We start from the raw sequence: 22,913 nt of genomic DNA, 5'->3' as shown, positions 1-22,913 counted from the left end.
AAAATTTACTGCATGTGCCTAATGTATCTTCACTATGGCTTCTAGAAACTACCTCGAGAACCCCTGGAGATTATCTGGGATTCACATCTAGGAAATTTCTTATACCTTCTGCATGATCTCTCCTGGACACAGACTAGTCCAGTGCTTCATTTTGCTGACCAGGAGGTAAGATGAGCTTATTTGAGGAGCTTATGTGTAGGGCGAAGAGCATTAATGAGCTCGTACTGCTGAGGTGATTTATGCATCTCTCTTTGCCGGGATCACATCAGTACATCTGAAGTTCAGGCTAGTCCTGCTAACATCTGACATACTAGCTTTATGCCACAGCACCTAGGCATGTAATGGTGGCCACTGAAAAACACGCCACATAGCAGTCAACGTAATCCTTGCATTAAGGTACATCAAAGGAACACAGCGAGTGAGAGCACATATGGTATTAGTGGCTGAATCACGGGATCTGACCCTATTTGTGCCAGCTCTATTTAAAGGTGAATGTCACGGTTGGTCCAAAACCTGACGACTAGTGTGAGCTGATTGAGCACCAAGAGAAGGAATTGGGCAGTGAAGCTCCACTGAAGGACATGAGCCATTGTGTGTGACTGCATGAGCCACTGTGATCATCATTTTACAATCAGTGAGCCTACAGAAACAGTAGGTTGTCAAACAAATACAGTTATATGACTCATGTCCTTTAGTGGTGCTTTAATGCCTAAGTCCTCCTCTTGGTGCTCAGTCAGCTCACACCAGTTGTCACGTTTCGGGCTGGCCCGTGATTCGACGGCTAATGTGGCATGGTTTTCAGTGGTCATCAGCATTAAGTTATTATGTCTGGTGCTAGCAGGACCATGATGTATTACCACATGTCTGACATCCACGGGTCATTTCTGGTGACTCTCCAGCACTGCACTCAGTAAAGAATCAAGCATTTTCACTGTAACTACACAAACGACCCAGAGTTCTGTTCTAAACACGTACTAAACCATCCACATTAATAGAAACACCTGCACATTCATGCAGTTATCCACTCAGCCAATCAAGTGGCAACAGAACAGTGCAAAAAGAAATATCAGCAGATACAGGTCAAGAGCTTCAGTTAATGCTCACATCAATCATTAGACTGGAAGAAAGTGTGATCTCTGTGACTTTGACTGTGGCTTGGTATTTCAGAAACCACTAATTTCCTGGGATTTTCACACAAAGTCGCTAAAGATTACACAGAAGACTGGTGCAAAAAACAAAACACATCCTGTGAGCAACAGTTCTGCAGAGGGAAACATCTTGTTGATAATAGATGTCTGAGGAGCTGCCGTAAGACTACAATAATTTAAATAAGCACTCTTTACAACCATGATGAGAAGATGATCATCTCACCATGCACAAAATCCAAGTGGATGGAAAGTTAAGACTCATCAAAGCTAGACAGTTTCGGTCAGTGAGCCTGTAGCCATTATGTGCCTCAGATTTCTTATCAGACAGGAGAGGAACCTGATGTGGTCTTCTGCTGTTGTGGCTCATGCACCTCAAGGTTGGATGCGATGTGTGTTCTGAGATGCTTTTGTGCTCAATATAGCTTTAAAGAGTGCGGTCAGGATCTTTTGTTTTTCACACCATTCTGTGTAAACTCTTGTTTTGTGTTTCTGAAATACTCAAACCAGCAATTCTGTCACCAACCACCACATCATGGTTCAAGTCACAGTGATCACACTTTCCCCCTAAACTAATAATTGATATGAACAATTAACTGAAGCGCTTGATGAGTTTTTGCATTGCACTGCTGCCATACGATCGACTGCATTATGTGCAGGTGGATAAAGAGTGGATGTGTTTAATTTACTGGACAGCTAGTTTATACCTGTTGAACTACTGTTTCAATCATCCTACCTTATCACAGTGAAGTGTTTCCATATCTCTGACATGACTTTCTTAATGGAAGATTTAAAGCTGTTGCCTTGAATAACTGACCTGCAGGCTCGAAGAAGAGGATCAGATGGAGGGAACAGCTCAGACAGTGTGGTGTAACAGGGAATGGCCACTGCATTGTAAAACCCCACCTACAAACACACACAGCTGTGAGACAGTGGAAAAAACAACAGTAACTAAAGTAACAAATCAACTTAGTTCAGACATTTAAACTTCAGAATAAGGTTCTGAAGCAGTGTCCCTTTTTTTCTTTTTCAGGTCTGGTGCTACCTGTCCCTGAGGAACCTCATCCTTCTTATCCCTGTCCATCATGGGAATGGGCTGCATTCCTATCTTCTTCATCTCATCCCCCTGGTGAATAAGAGAGACATGTTTCATGCTCTATTTATTTCCTGTTTCACCAAGCTGAATATGTGTGCAATAAGTGTGCACTGAATTGTAACATGAAACTGTAATAAAGCTTACCTCAGCCCAGAACTCTGCATAGATGTCATTGGCTGTGAGGCGAGTGACAGGCCACAGTTTAGTAACAGAGCAGAGATCACACGCCGTCATCATCAGGCCTATTACGCGGTCCCTGGTATGGATGAGTAATCATGACACTGATCAGCCTCATAATGTCATGTGACATTCTTTTTACACATGCAAAGGTGTTATAGTGCGTGACCTCTGACCTGTGGGCGTGGTTGTTCAGGTCCAGCGCTCCTGTGCTCAGCAGATCAGCAAGCTGTTTGCGGTTGCCGAAGTAGAGTGCCAGGTCGGTGGCGATGATGGCTTTGCGGATGATCTCTAGCACCTGCTCGTACTCGCTGGAAGTCAGGTTGGAGAAAATATTGTGCCCTTCCAGCTATGGGAAACAAAGAGATCAATAAAAAAGCAAAAGCTCCACTTAGGAGGCATACGGCTCAGCTAGGGGCAGCAGCAAAGCCAGAAAAAAAGGGTCCCAAGACTGAGCAGGTGAGATGGGAGTTTACATAAGCAACTGGGAATCAGGTTTGGGGGGGGGTTTCATGTTTCACTGGACAGTCCGTACTTCTGCCTAAATCTACAAATACAGAGAAATTGTTCAACTAGAAGCTCTTCACTAGTGTGAGAAAAAGAAGCTCCTCTCTTGATCATTTCACATTTTCCCCCTTCATCCAAACATGTGGAAATCCTGCTCCTACACCCTTCGGTGTTTTGCTAAGTATCTCACTTCAGAACAGTACCATTACTGTGAAAGGATCAAAGAGGGATTACTTTCTTTGCTGGGGTGAGGCGTGATCTAGCATTTTTCCACTGGACAGCGTGACGTGGCTGATTCATAATCCGCCATGTTGTCACTATATTCAAGCCTTAGTGTATTTAGATACAAGCCAATTCAGGACATATGGGTGGAGCTAAAAAATAGACCATCACAGACCATCAACTGGTCAAACAGTCACATAGATGTCCTGTAAAGTTCTCACTGGCAGCACAAAAAGTCCTTTTTGTCTGGCAGCAAGGGGATGTGGTACTGTAGCTTAGTGGTTAAGGTGTTGGACTACTGATTGGGAGTTTGTAAGTTCGAATCCCAGGTCCATTAAGCTGCCACTGCTGGGCACCTCAGCAAGGCCCTTGACCCTCAGTTGATCAGTTTTATATGTGGTGAGATAAATATAAGTGAGAGAAATTGTAAGTCGCCCTGGATATGGGCATCTGCCAAATGCCAGAAATGTAAATGTAATTTTATATTTCTTCTGTTTGAAGTAAAATCTATCGAATCCAAAAATGTTTCCTAATCATGTTGTGCTCTTTACATAGGTCAGAATTAATTCAAATGAACTTATTTGAATTTTAAGTAGTATTTGCACCCATCAAGTCGCTACCTGATGGCTTCCAAGGAAACTTCTGACTCTCAGTAATAGTTATGCAGTGGGAAAGTGGTGCCTCTCGGCCAGGATACAGACAGCTCTGAGTTTGCATGTCACTGAGCTGTGACGAGTAGCGCTGTTCGGTGGAAAAGTGCTAATAAAAAAGGCGATGAAGTCAGGAACGGGACACAGCTCACCAGGAAAGAAGCCAAGAGTGTGTAGATGCAGTGTGATGCAGAGCTCTACCTGCAGGATAGACACCGTCTGGGAGAAATGATGCTGTTCCATGGTGGACGTGGAGTACAGCGCCGCCAGCGGGTGGTCAAACTTCTGCAGGTAGCTGTTACTGTAACCTCGGTGGTCGAGATCATGACACAAGCAGGCTATGAGCAGACCTTTCCTCTGGGTGAATGGAGAAAGAGCAAAACATGAGACTGTATGTAAGAAAACTACTTCCAAAAAAAAAAAAAAGTTTGGTTCATGCACTGACCTCCAGTTCAGTGAAGATTCCAGAGGTTTTCTGGAGAATGACGTACATGCAGTGGGCCACCGTCACCGCATGCTTCCAGTTGTGGTATGGAACCCGTCTGTAATTCTTTCGCACTGACATGGTGAAGCGACACAACTTCTCCAGCTCAAAACTTTACAAATACACACAAAACAGCCAGATCACAAATGATACAGAGCCATTCACACAATGTAGGCATTTTAATTGATCACAAAGGAGCTCTGGTCATTTTACAAAGACCATAGTATACACACACACACACACACAAACAGTATTAATTATTAATTACAATTACACTGAAAGAAGAAACTGCTTTTAATCTTTTGTACAATATTCCAGCTTGTAATCTTACTTGAGTCAATTTAAAGACAGAAATGCACTTTGAATGTGTTACATTCACTATATATAGTGTACTATGTGGGGTGTACAGCTAGATGTACATGCTATTGTGTGTGTAAGTAAAAAAAATAAAAAATTAGGAACCTTGCCAAAGTGCATGTGAGTGATGAAATTAAATAAAATTTTCTGTGTGAAAGCATGATGATGGTGAATGATGAGTTATAGGCCTCATAGGAAACTGAACAGTGTTTCAAAAACTACTTATTTTACAATACATAAAGGCTAACAACTACTGAAAACAGAAGGATAAAGTGCCGAGAGTCACGCAGAAGAGCCTGAAGAAAATCTGAAATGAAGGAAGTGTTGCTCATTCATGCTAAGGATGAAACTGGACATCCGGTATGATTAATGCTACAGTACAGAAGTGAATCATGTCAATGCCGTGGCATTAGCACAGAAAATAAAATAGTGATAAACAAATTCTTGTGTTTGGAAACATGAATTCCATTTATCAGTCATCATTTCCTGTGTAACCGGACTTTTCTGGGAACTATGGTGTAAAGGCTGTAAGTGTGAATGACTCAAAAATCAGAATATTAGTTGTAAAGGATGATCTGCTGAAAAATTCATGGCTTGTTTGTGAAAACAGAGCAAACAGGTTCTTTTATTGTTTTTATGTAAGGCTGCTAATTTTCCTGTCTTTAAACCTGTTTTCGATCCTGTACAGAGGTCTTAGGTGTGACTTCTTGTTCTCACCTGTTTTTCCCACATGAACTGTGAACCATGTACACAAAGACTGCAGGCCAGAGTTCCTCATAAGGGCTAATGTCAAAGTGGAACCTATTAAGAGAAGCAGAGAGTCAATGAACTGCATATGATCATCTTTTGGCAAAAAAATCGCTGTCTATTTTTTTTTTTTATTATTATTTCTCAGTGAAGCCTGTCACTTTGACCTGAGCCTGAGACAGCTGCTGATCTTTACTCTATCACTTTACAGTGTGTCCCTAGGAGATTTGATTCGATTTGTTTCCTAATTTTATGTCAGTGTTAATCGCCTGCTTGCATAGTGTACATCGACTCATCCTCCCCAGTTTATTAAATAAAATTCAAGTAAACAGGAAAAATTGTGACATTTTTGTTGTACTATTGCTCACACGAAATGGAAAGAATAGATATTCAAGATTCAAAGAACTTTAAAGTTATTTAATTTTATTTAGTTTTATTTAATCACAGCTCTGGCAGCACAAATCACAGCTTCATATTAATGCACTTTGTTCTAATATTTTATTGTGTCTAATTAATTCACAGGGAATTGTCAAACCAATGCTCATAAGAGGCTGTGTGGGAATGGCTCTATCGCTACTATAACGTAAATGATAACAGGAGCCAACTTTATAACTATTGTGTACATTCCATAACATCGTTATGAATTTATGAATGTTTCAGTCTTCTAACATCAAACTACTGTACATAAATTTCTCAGGTAAACCTACTGTACCATATAGATCATTTTCTGAGTACATTATTAGGTATACAAAAAATATTGTATATAATATCTGTTGCAGTGTATTTAACTCAAAAAGCCTGATTAATTATGAATACAAAAAAAAGGTTAACCTAACATTACAGTAAAAATCTGGACTTGCAAGGAAAGTGTCCAGAAAGAATCTTTATATGAGCGCTACATGGTAGGTGTACCTAATAAATTGGCCAATTCGTCTTATATACCTAAGCATTTCCACATGCTCCAGCAGTGTTTACTCACAGTTCAATCTCTTTGTATATAGGGGTAGGAAGGGAAAGCTGTGTGAGAGTCTTCCACTCCTCAGATGTGCAGATGCTGTGGTATGAAAGTTTCTCCATCGTCACTCTGTAGATGCACTCTGAATGTCTGATCCGATGATACATCTACACACACACACACACACACACACACACACCATCAGGCTATTGAGTAGCTTTTCCTTTACAGACACATGAGGTACATAACTGAATATCAGTGCATTATTCAGGCTAAACACATGATGTTTCTAAACAGATTCAAATGATATGGACAGGAATCTGATTTTTTTTTCTTTCTTCTCCAAGCTTGACAGAAAGGTTCACAGGACATCTGATTGAGACTAGATGTGTGCATCAGAACTGACAGAAGCCATGTGAGTGGGAGGTTTTTTTGCATTTATGTGGGCGAGCGTTTTGATATGTAGCTCGCATGACGAAAAGCCTGGACTGACCAACAGGAAAGCAGGAACAACTAAAAATATCAGGGTAAGTACAAACAAAACTATTAACTAGACGAGGGGGGAATTTTAAAAACAAACACCCTCCTGGATTGGAAATCTGAATACAAATATCGATAGGAATTTGTGAATTTAAAGTGCAAATTAGATTGCTTTAGACCGGTAACACACACACACACATTCTTATGGGTGATGGTTTCTCCACAGATATTCACAGAAACATACACTTTGTGGAACTCTATTGTTAAATGTGTAATACAAATAAAAGTGAATTGAAATCCAGCAGTTGTGGCTCGGTGTGCGCCCGAGTACGCACATGTAAAATTCACACCCAAAAATCCCAGCCCAGCTGTGTCATTTCTAACCGTTTCAGCAGTGGCTACAGAGGGCATTATTTATTGTTTTTTCCTCGGCAACTGTTTAGCCACTAAACCTGATCCCTGTCAAAGGAAAAAATAACCCTGAAGCCAAATTTCCAAAACTAAACCACATTTTCGCCAAACCCAAGGAACAATTGCTACTCTGTACACAAGACTAAACACCACTTCTCTTTATACACACACGCCGCGGCTGAGTCTGTTTGTCTTCTGACTGTGTTTAGCACTTAACAGTAAGAAGAGGCTTCAAAATCTTACACAGCCTAGACAGAGAGTTTGACTTTAACATTTAATTGGGAATCAATGTACTATAATGACTGCATGATAAATCTTCATGATTAATGTCTTAGTGATGAGAATTCAATTCCACAGCACCTTAGACATGCACAGAAACACACACATTATGTAAATTCAGTCTGTGAAGGCTGATGCTATTGCTTTAAATCAGAATCTCATTGCTGTGTTTGTGGTTATTAAACATTTCTGCAAGGATTTAACTCCGGAGAGTGCCCGGTTCCGTCCGCCCTGAAAGGGTTTAGTTTAACACACTGGACTGGTCTGTCACTCACATTTGCACAGTGTAAGGCCAGAGCACAAAAGACAGCGAACATCTTAAAGTTGTTCTCGTCAGTTTTAGTGAAGGCACTTCCGTTCAGCTTGTTCACCATCTGTACCACGCCTATTACGGTCCCTCGGCTGACGATGGGCATGCACAGGATGTTCCGTGTTGTGTAGCCAGTATACAGGTCCACTTCTCTGTGAAAAGTGAGAAACGCAAGAAAAGGATGAACAAAAACAGAAAATCACATTTAATCAGGTACATTATATTATATATATATATAAATATATAATTATATATATATATATATATATATATATATATATATATATATATACATATATTATATAGAGAGAGTAATATACATGAGAGAGAATCTAGTGGTTAGTGTTGTGTCGCCTCACAGCAGAGTTACTGTCTGTGTAGGGTTCGGGACGTTCTCCTCATATCACATACCAGCATGAATTTAAGAGGTGGATGAAAGGAAGAAAGTCATGCGGTCACAAGAAGTTGACACTTTACACATTGCAAATTAGGGATTTGTGTTACCTGTTGAACCGTGGGTCTGCATAGGCATCTGGAATATTCAAGACCTCTCCTGTTCGTGCCACTTGACCCGCTATGCCCTTCTCTATAGAAAACCTAAGTGAAGACAGACCGAGTTCAATTTGAGTATGCGGTTTTTTCCCCTGCACAATTAAACTGAACATTCACACAAAGCAGCTCTACAGATATCTTGGCCCAGACCCCTAACATATTGTAACGCTTTTGAATATTATAGTACTTAATTGCATATCACAGGGGAGGCCTTTTCGATTTGTAGAGCATGGTGTATGATCTCTGGAGCAGTCACTAATGAAGGAAAATCAGTTCTAGGCTACTGTTCTGCTTAAACCATTCCGGAGGAGGGGGCTGGTGGTTTGTTCATGTCTCATTACATACATTTATACTATGACATGGATTTCCATGCCACACTGCCAATGCCAGGGTAGTGCTGGAAGAGGCCAGAGTGTAGGGCAGCGAGTGCGGAAAGATATTCACTAGTGAAGCGAGAGTGTTTGTGAGAGTGCTTCACTTCAGCGAGCACTGAGACCCACATGCTCTCCAGGGTCCATACTTGAGTCACAGCACATCGTGCTCATGTTTGATGAAGACACTCGCTGATACTGTTCTGATTCAGCTACTCACTTTTATAAATACTATTTAAGCACCAAAACATCTTGAAAATAGCAGTCAGCATGCAAGCAGCACGAATAAACAGAGCTAAATAAAACCTTCTGTGTCGCATTAATACTAAGCAAGTTACTCATTTCAGTATCAGTATCATCTGAAAAAAGGCACTGATGCATCCCTAATAAGAACAATGTTCAGTACATAGAATACCTAGAATACGTTTACGTTGGTACTCACCTAATTTCTTTGGTTTTCTTAAATACCGGCTTCCCTTCATTCTCCTCCCCGATATCGAAGAGGTCAGAGTACAGCTCTTTGTTATTGTGATCGACCTGGAAGAGGGCGCATCTGTCTGCATTCACCAGGTTTTTTGCATATATCTGGAACACAAATCAGCGCAGCACTCATCTCTCCGCGTTCCTGTTTGACAGTTTAAAATGTCCAACAAAGTTCAACAGTATGACTAATGCTGCCTAGTGAGAATACACTGCAATCCCAGTCATTAGAAATACATTTCGAACATTTGTGTTAATATCTGGGCAGGGATCTGATGAGCACATGGGAAGTATTTCCCTGTTTCCCTACTCTCTCCATAATTTTTCCCTTGGCTACTGAACAGATATGTGTGTGTGAGAGAAAGAGAAAGAGAGGGGGAAGCACCAGTGGGGAAACTATTCCTTCAACTTTTTACCATTATGTTGGACCTATTTCTAACACGGATTATCATCAGATTGGAAAAATTCTGGCGCTTGGCTCCTGAATCAGTCAGGCTCTCATTAGCGCAGGTACTCCAGGCTTAAATGTGGCCAGGAACAAACTGACTCTGATAAAATTACAGCTGTTCGATGCTCTGTCCCCGCTCTGACCTGTCAACATCACTTCCTGTAATGCTTGGCTCAGCAGGAAGAGAGGCAGACAGGAGTGGGTCAGTGATCTGATACCTGGTGTGTGCTTGATGTCTCTTTAAGGAGAAGAACAAAGGAACTAGAGGATGAGGGAGTGGAAGTGTGGCCTGAAAGGATAGAGATCAAGACAGCAAAAAAAAATGAGAGCGAAATGAGCATGCGAACAAAAAAAAAAAAAAAAAAAAGAGTAAAGGGAAAAAAGCCCAAGGGGAATGGCATGAGCAGTTTCTGGAAAGGGACTTTCACTGAACCCAACAAACAAATAAGAGGAGTTCTTTCATTGCTCATATTTCTTCACTAGTGATGTCAACACACATGAGCGACAAAAACACAGAATGTTTTCTCCTCATGACAAGGTGTGTGACCCTGCTGAGAAAAGCAAAACTATACTCACCATGATATGTTCAAGTAGAGAATCTATTGCCACAATGTTGTCGAAGTACGTTCTGTAGGGAGGAGAGAGGAAGAGTTTCAAATAAATACAACTGCATGTATAATATTAAAAGAAACTGTACAGTATTACTATTAAAATGAATTGAGATGACGTGTGTGTGTGTGTGTGTTAGTAGTAGTCGTAGTAGTAATAGTAATAGTAGTAGTAATAGTAATAGTAGTAGTAGTAATAAGTAATAGTAGTAGTAGTAGTAGTAATAGTAATAATAGTAGTAGTAGTAGTAGTAGTAATAGTAATAGTAGTAGTAGTAGACTGGGAAAACCCATCAGATGTCACTGCAACTCAAAAAGCCGAAAATGACTAAGTAAAATAAATAATATTACTTTATAATCCTGCCTAGTCTTTCTGCATGATCATCTTGAACCAGTTTAACAAAAAAAAAAAAAAGACGATGAACCAACCAATCAGTCTTCTAAACTTCTTGTCTAAACCTAGCTAGCCAAGCATGATTTCTTCACACTGAATCAATGTCTTAAAATCATTTTTTTTTTGGATAGTTGGATAAAATGGGTGTAAGCTTTAATCAGTTCAGTCTGTAATCATATAAAGACTGTCAAAATGTCTGTGACAGAAAAGAAAAGTGCTGACACACTGAACAGAAGACGTCTTTTTATAGAAGAAAAAAGCTTTTTACATTTTTCGGGGAAACAGAAATATGGGAAATTCAGGTAACAGTGAATAAATCAGTGAATATTTCAAGCACAGAGAATGGTAAATGCTGTAACTGAACTTGGGTGATGGTTCATCTAATGCAGATGATGAACCCACATTAAAGTTCCCTAATATTTTTTTTAAAGATTATTATACTCAATGCATTTTATTAAGGATTAAGTATATATTTTTATTTATTTTATTCATATTTTATTTATTGTTTATTTTTATGTGAAGGATATTATTTTATTAACATCTTTTACATCCCCTCACGCAATCACTTACTTTGACACATCTAGGAGGAAGTCGTTGAGCTCTGTCTGCTTTGCTAAACCTCTGCAGACCTGGAATAGAAAAACAGAAATGTGTTAAAGACGTCAGGCAGTTCAGTAGTTTCACCTTCAGTAAAGATGTTTGTTTTGGTGCAACAAGTCTGTCTCCCACTGACAGGCGCCATCTATACTGTTCAGACCGAAAACTATGATGAACTATTTATCAAAAAAAAAAAAAATAAAAAAAAAAACGCACACACACAGGGTCTCTAATATAGGACAAAAAGCTTTTCTAGCCATTCAAAAAAGCAAGCCAGACCCTCAGTGGGCCCTGAGCCACCGTGGGATGCCATCAACCAGAGTGTTACTGCTCATGTTTAAACAGGTTGCGACTTCATAATTGTCTCCCTGAGGTGCATGTGTGCGTTGATTCAATGGCCAGGTTGCATATGCTGGACCTCTGAGGCTGTTCCGTGCTTTTACCCAGGGGCTTGGCATTGAAGAGATAGAGAGTCTGTGTGTGTGTGTGTGTAAACAGAAAAACTCGGCACAGCTCGTGCAAAAGGAAGAGTGAACTCACCTGCACTTGGTGAATAGCTACAGAAGCCCATGCTAAATTTGCAGTGGCAACCTAAAAAAGAAAAATACAGAAAAAATACAGATATTTACTTCAAATATAGATCCTTATGTGTGTTATTTTATAATCTGACACTCAAACATCTGCACTGTCATGTTAACTGCTTACTACTGGTTCAGTGTCTGCATTTTTTTTTTTTTTTTTACTCTGGAGCTTTTATTTAAAATAAAATAAAAATAAAAATAATTAATAAGAACAAAACACAACAGTGAGTGCTGTAATAGGAAAAGAATTCGTGCCAGTGTTATTTTAACACTGTTATAACACATTGTTATAACAGCACGCCCCATAGTCAAATTATTCCTCTGTGATAGGCTGGAAATTACAATGTTAATGTATTAATCAACATCACATCATGCTTTTTAACCATTTATAGTTACATGTAATTTCCCCTCAGTCCCTGTTATCACTTATGCTATAAACAGTTGTTGCTTCAGCAGCCTCTCTTATTTTTCCGACACATACAGAACATACAAACTCCTAGATGTTACATCTGCTTACAGAAAACTCTACGTCTCTGTTTTAGCAACAATATGTTTTTTAAAATTATTATTAACTTTAAATTAAGTAAAACATCTCTGTGAACGATAGGTTTAGATTAATGCATTTGTTCTATGTTTCTATAGTAACCCATCATCATCTAACAGAGTTAGGAGCTGCTACAACAGACTTCACTAAAATTCATCCTTATGCCTTATAAGAGTTTCCAATCGCACTTGAAGTACATGCTGCAACACTTTTTCCACTGCTTTATAGTGTCAGACAATGTGGAAATGATTGAAAGGTTTTCTTGAATGACTACGTGATATGTATAATTTCATTCGAATTAGGATCCCTTTTAATTCTGACAGATTTATAGCCTTAAGATTACACTAATGCAGGCTTAAGTCATTCTCCTTACTTCTGGTGCTCCACACCGCACCCCATGACATCACATGCTTAAAGCAACGCTATTCTGACTTGATGAAGTAACATGCACTTCTTAGAACAAGAAGAGCACGAGTGTCTGATGTTACCCGAGTTCACCCTGCTTTAACCACTACTATTTGTCACTCTCCAAACAGCTATAGTGGGTGGTGTAATGTCTGCGCACCTCCTGGTGGCTGAGGTTGAAGGGCTCTCGGCCCAGGTGGCGGTGCAGCTCCAGCACAGCAATCAGGTCTCCGATGGCCGTGAGGATGGGGAGACACAGAACAGAGTGAACATGGATCCCTGAGTCCTGCCCTGTGCCATGAGGGAACCGCTCGTCCTGTGCACACACACACACAAGTTTCAACAATGCAAGTGTATTTCTGCTAAACCAGTGTTTCTGCATTCCAGCTCTGAGATTCCCCTCCATTGTGCTGCTCTGTATTGTACCTGCTCCACCACAACTGATCTGCGTCATTGCTTAATTACCATAATTACCTGTAATCAGAGTTGAGTTAAGCATGCATAATGAGGAGTTAATATCACAATTGCTCATTCAGACCTCAGGCGTAGCTACAGATTTCCAGTCTACTCGGACAGGAGCGTATGCCATGCTGGGGAGGAGACAGTTCTGTCTCAGTTCTGTAAAGTTCTTAACCATGAACTTCAATTTTCTTTTTAATTTTTCTTCCTAAATACAGAGTGCTGAACAGTATCAAGTCCACCACCACTGCCTGACTGACTGTTGTGACCACAATATTTAATCCTGAAACGTTTCCAAATCGAAATATTTGCGCAACACAAATAATGATCCTGTTAAACGTATATGCATGACATTATTGACAATTAATTAATTGTATAGGGATCATCCGTATAATTTTTTAAATTAGTGCACATGCAGGAGCTCTGAGGAGATGCCATCTTAATCGGAGACAATAATTCGAGGACTCTTACAGTTGTTTCTTACAGTAAATGTGTAAATCGAACTTCTGTACACTGAGCTGCAGCCACAACAGTGGAGTACTTGCTCATTTTGGCCATTAAACTATCAGCTTCTTTTCTTTAAAAGAGAAATAAATAAAAAGAGACATACAAAATTAAGGTCATGTTTCCATGCATTATTTTGTACATCATCACGACATTCGATTGTGTCCGCAGTATGGCACACTGACGCACAAAATAAACAATGAAATACTAATTTAATGATTTGTTCTGTGATTTCTGCAGTCCTGTCAACAGAAGACACAATGTTTTCCACTTCCCCTACCCCACTTTGTAACATCTGCCCTGAGAAGAATAACCACACTCTTTCTGTAATCTCCAACAATGCTGGAGAAATCGCAGTCCACTCCTTCATGCTGAACAGTTTAAGCTCATTTATATTGTTGGGTTTGTGCATCTGGACGTCTGTCTTCAATTCTGACCGCAGGTTTTCGGTAGGGTTCAAGTCCAGAGACTGAGAAGTCCATTGCCAAACTCTGGTTTTGTTTTGCTTGTACCATTTTTACAACTATGTTTGGCTCATTATCTTATTGAAAGCTCTATCTATAGCCCAGCCTGAACCTCCTGGCAGAGGCAACAAGGTTTCAGGCCTAGTGCTTGGCAGAGTTCAATATTCTGTGAACTACCATATTTTACGTATTCATTCTGTTGCCTTCTGGGGTGTTTACTCCTGTTGGTGTTAACAGGAACAACAATAAAAAGCTGCATGTTATAAGGTAATTCCTATATTACTTCAACTAAGCCCCATTTCCATCGTGAAACTGTTAAAATGACCAACCTCTACAGATTTCTACATAACCAACGACAGGCAACTAATGACAGATGACCATCACCTTAAACAGGAATATTAAAAGACATTGCAGCTTTCCAGTCAGCATGGTGCACTGTGACTCACCCCCATGATGTCTTCTACAAGTAGTGTCTTGCGTGTCTTGGCAACGTGAGCAGCTATGGTGGTACCGAACGCAATGGGACCGGAGGGGATGAGCCCAGGAAGCCCCTCCTTCGCCCCGGTTGGCGTGAATAAACACAGGGTCTGGTCCAGAGAAAAGGACATCATTAAGTCAACATATGATTCAGGATGCATCAGTATTATTCAACAATCTTATAGTGGTGAGTCAAATTAAAAACTTAAAAGTGTGTTTAAAAATTAGAAGACTTTCTAGAAGAATCTAAACAAGTTAAGAGCTGAAACACTTGTAGAAACGTGACAGACTTCACTAATGCCCCTTAGTAATAATAAACAAAGCAACATAAAAAAGTAAAGGATTTCATTTGACTCACTCTCATATGATCACTGATCGTTCTAGCGATTGTTTAAATATATAAATGTAATAAGTGTACGGAAATAGCTATCCCAACCCTCAGATATGTTTATCTGTTGCAGATAGGGCCGTAATGATGACACAGCTACTCTGGTAATGAAGTAAAAGAGACAAATTGCTGTTTGCAAATTCATGCATTTGTTTGCACTAGCCTAGAGTAAAGAGAGGCTTGTTCCTTCCTGTTTTCTCTCACAATACCATCACCTTCACCTCTGTGAAAATTCTATTGCTATATGAACATCACAAAAAAAAAAACCTATAATAATAAAAGAAATTTTGTAGATATAGGGATCCACTTACATTGTTGCATTCTCCAAGGAAGTATAGTGCAAAACCATCAGCTTTTGTGGCTGTGGGGGGGGAAGCAAAAAAACGATGAAACTTTAAATGTCACCTTTAGGATTGGATGGGACTCTCTATCAAAACAGCACAACTTCTTCAATCATGTGTATAAACTTTTAAGATTTGGGTTCAGATTTGTAAGCTAGAGGTCTAATTATATAAGACGGATTTGTTTTCGTGGGCTGTGAAGAATCATGAATGTGCGAGTGGTGTGGCAAGTTTCCAGTTTGTGGTGTTCATGTTTATGTGAATGCACACGTCTAAGAGACAGCGTGTGTACAGGTCTGTGTACGCGTATGTGCAGGGGGCAGGGCTGTGTCCCCGAGCTCTGCAGTGCTGCAGTGTGCTGATGAGGCGTGGGTGGATGAAATGTGACAGCCTGTGCACTGCTCACCCAAAGAGAGAGAGAGAGAGAGAGAGAGAGAGAGAGAGGGGCACAGTGTCAGAGAGAGAGATGAAGAACATGCACTGGGGCAAGGCCTGCTAACCAGGGTCAACCCCACCAGCGCCCAGAACTCTCTCTGTGCTGCACCATTAACCCATAAATTGACTACAGTGTCTGCTGGTGGAGGAAGCACTGAGGCCTTATGGAGACGTCCAGCACACAGGATTTGGAAGGCCAAGCTAGATCACTGAACACACAGTGTACAATGTCACTTCACTGAAAAGATCAGTGTTCTCTAATGTAAGGCAAGCTCTCAAGAGAGACAGCTATACACTGATGAGCCATAACATTATGACCACTCAGGTGACGTGAACACTGATTATTTCCTGGCCATGGCACCTGTTAGTGGGTGGGATATATTAGGCAACAAGTGAACATTTTGCCCTCAAAGTTGATGTGTTAGAAGCAGGAAAAATGGGCAAGCATAAGGATTTGAGCGAGTTTGACGAAGGGCCAAATTGTGATGGCTAGATGACTGGATCAGAGCATCTCCAAAACTGCAGCTCTTGTGGGGTGTTCCCGGTCTGCAGTGGTCAGTATCTATCAAAAGTGGTCCAAGAAAGGAAAAGTGGTGATTCGGCAACAGGGTCATGGGCGGCCAAGACTCAGTGATGCACGTAAGGAGTAAAGGCTGGCCCGTGGGATCCAATCTAACAGATGAGCTACTGTTGATCAGATTGCTGAAGAAGTTAATGCTGGTTCTGATAGAAAGGTGTCAGAATACAGTGCATGACGGGTCAGGGCTGTTTTGGCAGCAAAAGGAGGACCAATACAATTTTAGGCAGGTGGTCGATGTATAGTACATTCCATTTCAGAACTCTTTGTGAAAATAATACTGACTGATTCTTCTGTACAACATCTATACAATACTAGCACTTATGTATGTAAAACACTAGTTCAAACTGAATGCCATGCTTCTCTTCATGTCAGAATAACAGCACTGATTCTCTTCCTGAACTCCTCATCAAGGCTCGTAGAAGAATCCTGGACTCTTTCATGTACAATATTTCAAGCAAACTTTATGTGGATTTCCTTTTTCAATTCAGTACACAGGTCCAACTCGAGAGACTGAATCGGCCCTTTGCCAAACATTAATTTGTTTCCTGTAATTATTTCAAAATATTCTCCTCATTTGATCACAGACTAATTCCTATTACCCACCAGATATTTGTCTCTTATATCATGAGATGCTCCCTCTCCTCTGAGACTCAAATGAAACTATGTACCATCTACCCTCTTTCCTAGACGTGACCTCACAGACACACATGATTGGCTAGTGTCACTGTGATTGACAGGATGAAAAGAATATGCTCCTCCAGCATCTCGATGAGATCTTCAACACTTTACTTTTGCAGCCACATTGTACTAGTGGCCAAATCTGAACCTCCTGGCAGAGGCAACAAGGTTCTGGGATAAAATATCCTGGTGTTCAGCAGAATTCATAATGCCATCAATCACAAGACAAATAAGCTGTGTATATGTATATATCTGAAACAATGACCTTCATTTCTCTACTCTTCTGGCACGTCTGGACTTTTGAAAGTTTTTGATTGTCCTTAATGGTATTTTTAACGTGGCTTGTGCAATGCAACAAACATCTGTCTCTTTGTGTTGAAAGCTATTTGTGATGGATGACAGCGAGACATATTAATATTCCAGAAACAAGAGGGCATGGCCAAAGACAAAAACAAAGGGAGGACAATATTTTAAGGATGAAAAAATTTCCAGTAAATGTAAGAAATGCTTCAGGTATGCTTTGCGGAGAAAAAACAATTAATGTAACTTCATATAACTTCAAAATAAACATTTAAAACACAAAGATGGATTTGCATTGTTATCAAACGTGTAATCTTAGTAATGTAGTAATGTGTGTGTGTGTGTGTGTGAGAGAGAGGCCTGACCTGTTTTGATGATGTTGCACAATTCGTACAGCAGGAGTTTGTTGTCTCCGCCTGTGTCCAGCCGCTGCTCCATGTAGCTGTTCAGCTCGTAAACCACGCCCTGCATATTAGTGTCCTGGTACTGCTGGACACAAGAGACACACACAGTATGCAACTAGCCAAACACAAACAACATGCACTGCATACAAACACATGTTAGAACTCTCTACGAATTCCGGGCAGTGAAACAGGTCAGTGGATACATTGAGGAATCCCATAACCACTGAGAGAATAGGCCTGTGTGTTTGTATTATGCAACAGCAGGCACAGTTTACTTCTGTGAGGCTTTTAGCCTCCTAACCACACCCACAAGTCTCCATACTTCCTTGTTTCAACTCATCCTCTCTCATCCAGGCATCTCAAAGATTCCGATGCTTCTTTCTAGATGCTTTTCTCTTCATTACAGGTAGATTTATAACTGTGACTGATCTGGAGGATGATCTGAAGCACTACATTTTTGGTGTTTTGTCTACCTTAAAGAAGGGGACATGAGCCATCTGCGTACTTGTGATCGTTTCACACATTTAGGATATAATGAATGAAAGCTGAATAAAATATGAACCTACTAATAGGAAGATAAAACAAAAACTGTTTTTATGTACGTCTCTTTGTGAGTAAACCATGTGTGTCTCTATGTCAAGACAGACTTTTCATTAAAAACTGCATATTCTGGGACCATTTTTGAGCATTTTTTCAACAGTATGCCATGGTTAAACACCTCAAATCAGGACAAACAGGTGTTTTCCACTCTGAAAAGCTACTATGATGTTAATTTTAATAGTATCTGTTCCTTGTCTCATTTGGAACATCCTGACTAACATATGACGGCCAACTATATTCATAAATAAGCCCCTTCTCCCAGTGGCACTACTGTAATGACTGGAAATTGAGCCTAGTAAATCACAAATACTGTGCTGTTTAGCTTCTAAAGACACCTCCAGAAATGCACATGCTCAAAATCACTCACACACACACACACACACCCCAACATGTAATCAAAAGTAAAGTCAAGCAATAAGGGAGTGAGAAGAAAATACACTGTGGCTGGACTGGCATTTGTGTGGGTTTTACCCCTGAGGAAAGTTTCACAGCAAACACCAGACACGCACAGTAAAACTATTCAAAAAGAAGTCACCTCACTTACCCTGCTTACTTCTTTAGTTGAAGACTCATCTGTGTGGAGACAAAAGAAAAAAACATGTGCAATGGAATAAATAACAGGTTAAATGATTGCATGCTATACTGTCACTGGTGTTGCTTCTCTAAAAACCCTAAAAACCTTCCTAAATACTGCTGACTATTCAGGAGATAAATCACAGTTACACAGTGAGAGTGCAGAGTGCTTTAGTCTTGCCAGACCTTTTGGTGTCTCTACAAGTCGGGAAGTGACAGAATATGAATACATTATTGAACAGATAATGATTTCTAAAGACTGATATTATATATGTTTAAAGAAAGTTTCTCAGTGCACACAAGTGTGCATCAGGTACGAGCAAGAGGTTGGATATGAAGTGGACAAACAAAAGATCTTAAACATGGACATACATTCATCCTTAGTCACTGCCTGGTCAGGGTCACAGCAGAGTAAATTAGGCTAATAGTTTGTTTAGGATCTAGAGCAAAGAAGACAGATTCACAACAATAAAAAAAAAAAGGTGCATAAGTCTGGCATATGTCTCTAGTTGAACTTGAGTGATGTAGTTTAGACAGTTTAGAGAAACTGTTAGACCCAGAATTCACCCATTAGACTCACATTTCTACTGTTTCCAGGATTTCCAAAGCTTAGTGTTAAAAAACAATAATAATAAAAATATATAAATAAGAATATAATTTAAACATTATATTAATATTGAATATATATTAATATCTTCGATTATTTACTATTTAATTAATATATTAATTATGAAAAATTATTCTATGTCCACCTTGGGTTTAAAAAATAAGAACAGGCACACAAATATTATGAGCTTTAAAAGAGATACAGATAGTGGCACTGTGTCAGAATCATAGCCAGACAGAACGCACCAAGCAAACATATACAAAATAAATAAAATGACTTTTTGTCATCCAGTCAACAGACATGCGTTTGAGCAGAACCTTCTCCTCAGTGAAAGACAGCTACAGAATCGAGGCTGGAGAGGAAGAAAGCACTTTCCATGGCACAAGGTGCACAGATGTGGGCCAGAAAACAAGACGCATAAGGCTCCTCTCTACTCTGAGGTAATGTGATTTAGTGTACATTAGTGGCTGCCATGGCAGACGCATCTCACTCACTGCGTCATTAAGCAACATGTGACCCAACATGTGACGAGTCACTCTCTCCGAAGCGGAAATACAACGGACAGAGGAAGCGTCGAGAAGACTAATTAGTGACATCACACACATACTGTACAGCATATGTATATATTAAAAAAATGTATGCTGTTATAAAGAAGCGTTTAAATGAAAAAATATTCAGTTTTAAATTATATTTAACTTACAGCAACCCCGTCTCTGGTATGATGAGGATGCTGGGAAATCTGTCCTTGATCATGTGAAATATGACGCAGCAGGCATGTCCCAGCCTGACCCTGTGTTCACGCTAGCAGACGACGGACAACAGGCCACACTTTATTTTGGATGCAAGTACACAACCTGGAGCTGTGATTCTGATGACCGCAGCAGAGCGACATTTCAACTGACATTTCTCTGTTCTATGTAAACGACAGGCTCGGACCGACCATACGACATGTCCCATATCTGCTGTCTCACACAACCTCTGCTCCTCTACAGAGATGATGTGATACCGCTTCTCCTTTTTTACTCTGAAACCTTGAGTATTAGCAGATATCGATACTCTTCTGATTTTTTTTCTCTTTAAAATGTACTTTAAAGCTTTAAAATCATTTTTATTGCTGCACTTATTGAAATACAGGGAAAAAAAACTTGCTACAAACATTGCACAAAAAAATTGCTTTCATTAGAAATATATTAAATACAAATGTTTTTCCCTGAAATATTAGATCCACTGCTAATGGATCCTCGATGTCTGATCAGTCCCCATCTCTACTCATAACTTTTTTTTCCCAGTTTCTGTTCTAACTTTCAGGCTTATGTTAAACAGAGGGAACAGTTGTGTGTATACAATTTCAAGACTTCGTCATGGGGAAATTAATGTGTTGCAGCCGGATGACGGCAGGAACAGCAAGGCAGAAAATAGTGAGTAAGTAAACAAACAATTATTTTAGACAAGGGCGTACATGTTGGCTATTAGTGTCATATCAGGCAATCATATAAAAGACCACACCACAAAGACAGATTTGCATTTAGCCTCTCTCGTACTATTACAGGGTCATGTGATTACACACTGGGAAGGAAGCTACAGGTCTGAATGAATGCCATGATCCAAAAAAAAAAAAAATTACTAGTTTAATTAATTAAATTATTTATTAATTAATTAGTTAACTTCACATTACACACTAAAACTGACAAAATATAAATGTATTTATTTTTAATTGTAACCAATAAGCTAATTCATCAGTGTGTTATTTATCAATTATTTTTTCAATTTTTATTTGTCAATAAACCAAGACAGGGCATGCTGTTGTAGGAAAAGAACCAACATAAGCATGGAGAGTCACCAAGTCGACCATTTACCAATAGATAACACATCCTGAAGTGTTTAATTTTACCATCGATAACTATTTAAGCTTTTTTTTTTAATAGTTTTGTTTTTTAACAAGTTGCTTCCTGTTCTCACTTATGCTATTGCAGCTACACTATATTGCCAAAAGTATTCACTCACCCATCCAAATAATCAGAATCAGGTGTTCCAATCACTTCCATGGCCACAGGTGTATAAAATCAAGCACCTAGGCATGCAGACTGTTTTTACAAACATTTGTGAAAGAATGGGTTGCTCTCAGGAGCTCAGCGAATTCCAGCGTGGAACTGTGATAGGATGCCACCTGTGCAACAAATCCAGTCGTGAAATTTCCTCGCTCCTAAATATTCCACAGTCAACTGTCAGCTGTATTATAAGAACGTGGAAGTGTTTGGGAACGACAGCAACTCAGCCACGAAGTGGTAGGCCACGTAAACTGACGGAGCGGGGTCAGCGGATGCTGAGGCGCATAGTGCGAAGAGGTCGCCAACTTTCTGCAGAGTCAATCGCTACAGACCTCCAAACTTCATGTGGCCTTCAGATTAGCTCAAGAACAGTGCGCAGAGAGCTTCATGGAATGGGTTTCCATGGCCGAGCAGCTGCATCCAAGCCATACATCACCAAGTGCAATGCAAAGCGTCGGATGCAGTGGTGTAAAGCACGCTGCCACTGGACTCTAGAGCAGTGGAGACGCGTTCTCTGGAGTGACGAATCGCGCTTCTCCATCTGGCAATCTGATGGACAAGTCTGGGTTTGGCGGTTGCCAGGAGAACGGTACTTGTCTGACTGCATTGTGCCAAGTGTAAAGTTTGGTGGAGGGGGGATTATGGTGTGGGGTTGTTTTTCAGGAGCTGGGCTTGGCCCCTTAGTTCCAGTGAAAGGAACTCTGAATGCTTCAGCATACCAAGACATTTTGGACAATTCCATGCTCCCAACTTTGTGGGAACAGTTTGGAGCTGGCCCCTTCCTCTTCCAACATGACTGTGCACCAGTGACCAAAGCAAGGTCCATAAAGAAATGGATGACAGAGTCTGGTGTGGATGAACTTGACTGGCCTGCACAGAGTCCTGACCTCAACCCGATAGAACACCTTTGGGATGAATTAGAGCGGAGACTGAGAGCCAGGCCTTCTCGTCCAACATCAGTGTGTGACCTCACAAATGCGCTTCTGGAAGAATGGTCAAAAATTCCCCTAAACACACTCCTAAACCTTGTGGACAGCCTTCCCAGAAGAGTTGAAACTGTTATAGCTGCAAAGGGTGGACCAACGTCATATTGAACCCTATGGATTAGGAATGGGATGTCACTTAAGTTCATATGCGAGTCAAGACAGGTGAGCGAATACTTTTGGCAATATAGTGTATCATCAGATGCTCCCTCAGCATCCAACCTCAAAATGGTCAGGAGAACAACTTTACAGAGTCGTAGATGTCAGTAAAG

At 40.2% G+C, this 22,913-nt stretch overlaps 1 protein-coding gene across 4 annotated transcripts in view; it reads right to left on the bottom strand.

The window, feature by feature from the left end:
- Positions 1-22,913, bottom strand: part of pde10a (phosphodiesterase 10A) — an 84,938-nt gene that overhangs the window by 3,075 nt on the left and 58,950 nt on the right. For 2 of the 4 annotated variants that reach the window (XM_058385353.1, XM_058385356.1), the window contains 19 exons: positions 18,975-19,003; positions 17,792-17,915; positions 15,404-15,453; positions 14,674-14,814; positions 12,961-13,116; positions 11,811-11,861; positions 11,244-11,302; positions 10,248-10,299; positions 9,186-9,328; positions 8,325-8,417; positions 7,786-7,972; positions 6,365-6,507; positions 5,356-5,439; positions 4,243-4,393; positions 3,999-4,154; positions 2,595-2,767; positions 2,386-2,497; positions 2,191-2,271; positions 1,963-2,051 (listed from right to left, as the gene is read on the bottom strand). In XM_058385353.1, the coding sequence (XP_058241336.1) occupies positions 1,963-2,051; positions 2,191-2,271; positions 2,386-2,497; positions 2,595-2,767; positions 3,999-4,154; positions 4,243-4,393; positions 5,356-5,439; positions 6,365-6,507; positions 7,786-7,972; positions 8,325-8,417; positions 9,186-9,328; positions 10,248-10,299; positions 11,244-11,302; positions 11,811-11,861; positions 12,961-13,116; positions 14,674-14,814; positions 15,404-15,453; positions 17,792-17,915; positions 18,975-19,003 (2,074 nt within the window). The remainder of the gene's footprint in view (positions 1-1,962; positions 2,052-2,190; positions 2,272-2,385; positions 2,498-2,594; positions 2,768-3,998; positions 4,155-4,242; positions 4,394-5,355; positions 5,440-6,364; positions 6,508-7,785; positions 7,973-8,324; positions 8,418-9,185; positions 9,329-10,247; positions 10,300-11,243; positions 11,303-11,810; positions 11,862-12,960; positions 13,117-14,673; positions 14,815-15,403; positions 15,454-17,791; positions 17,916-18,974; positions 19,004-22,913) is intronic. The other 2 variants (XM_058385360.1, XM_058385354.1) reach the window with 1 other exon arrangement.

This window comes from Hemibagrus wyckioides, linkage group LG03 (assembly GCF_019097595.1).
Source record: "Hemibagrus wyckioides isolate EC202008001 linkage group LG03, SWU_Hwy_1.0, whole genome shotgun sequence".
Taxonomy (NCBI): domain Eukaryota; kingdom Metazoa; phylum Chordata; class Actinopteri; order Siluriformes; family Bagridae; genus Hemibagrus; species Hemibagrus wyckioides.
Note: the sequence above shows the minus strand (reverse complement) of the source record. Positions and strands in the feature narration are given on the sequence as shown.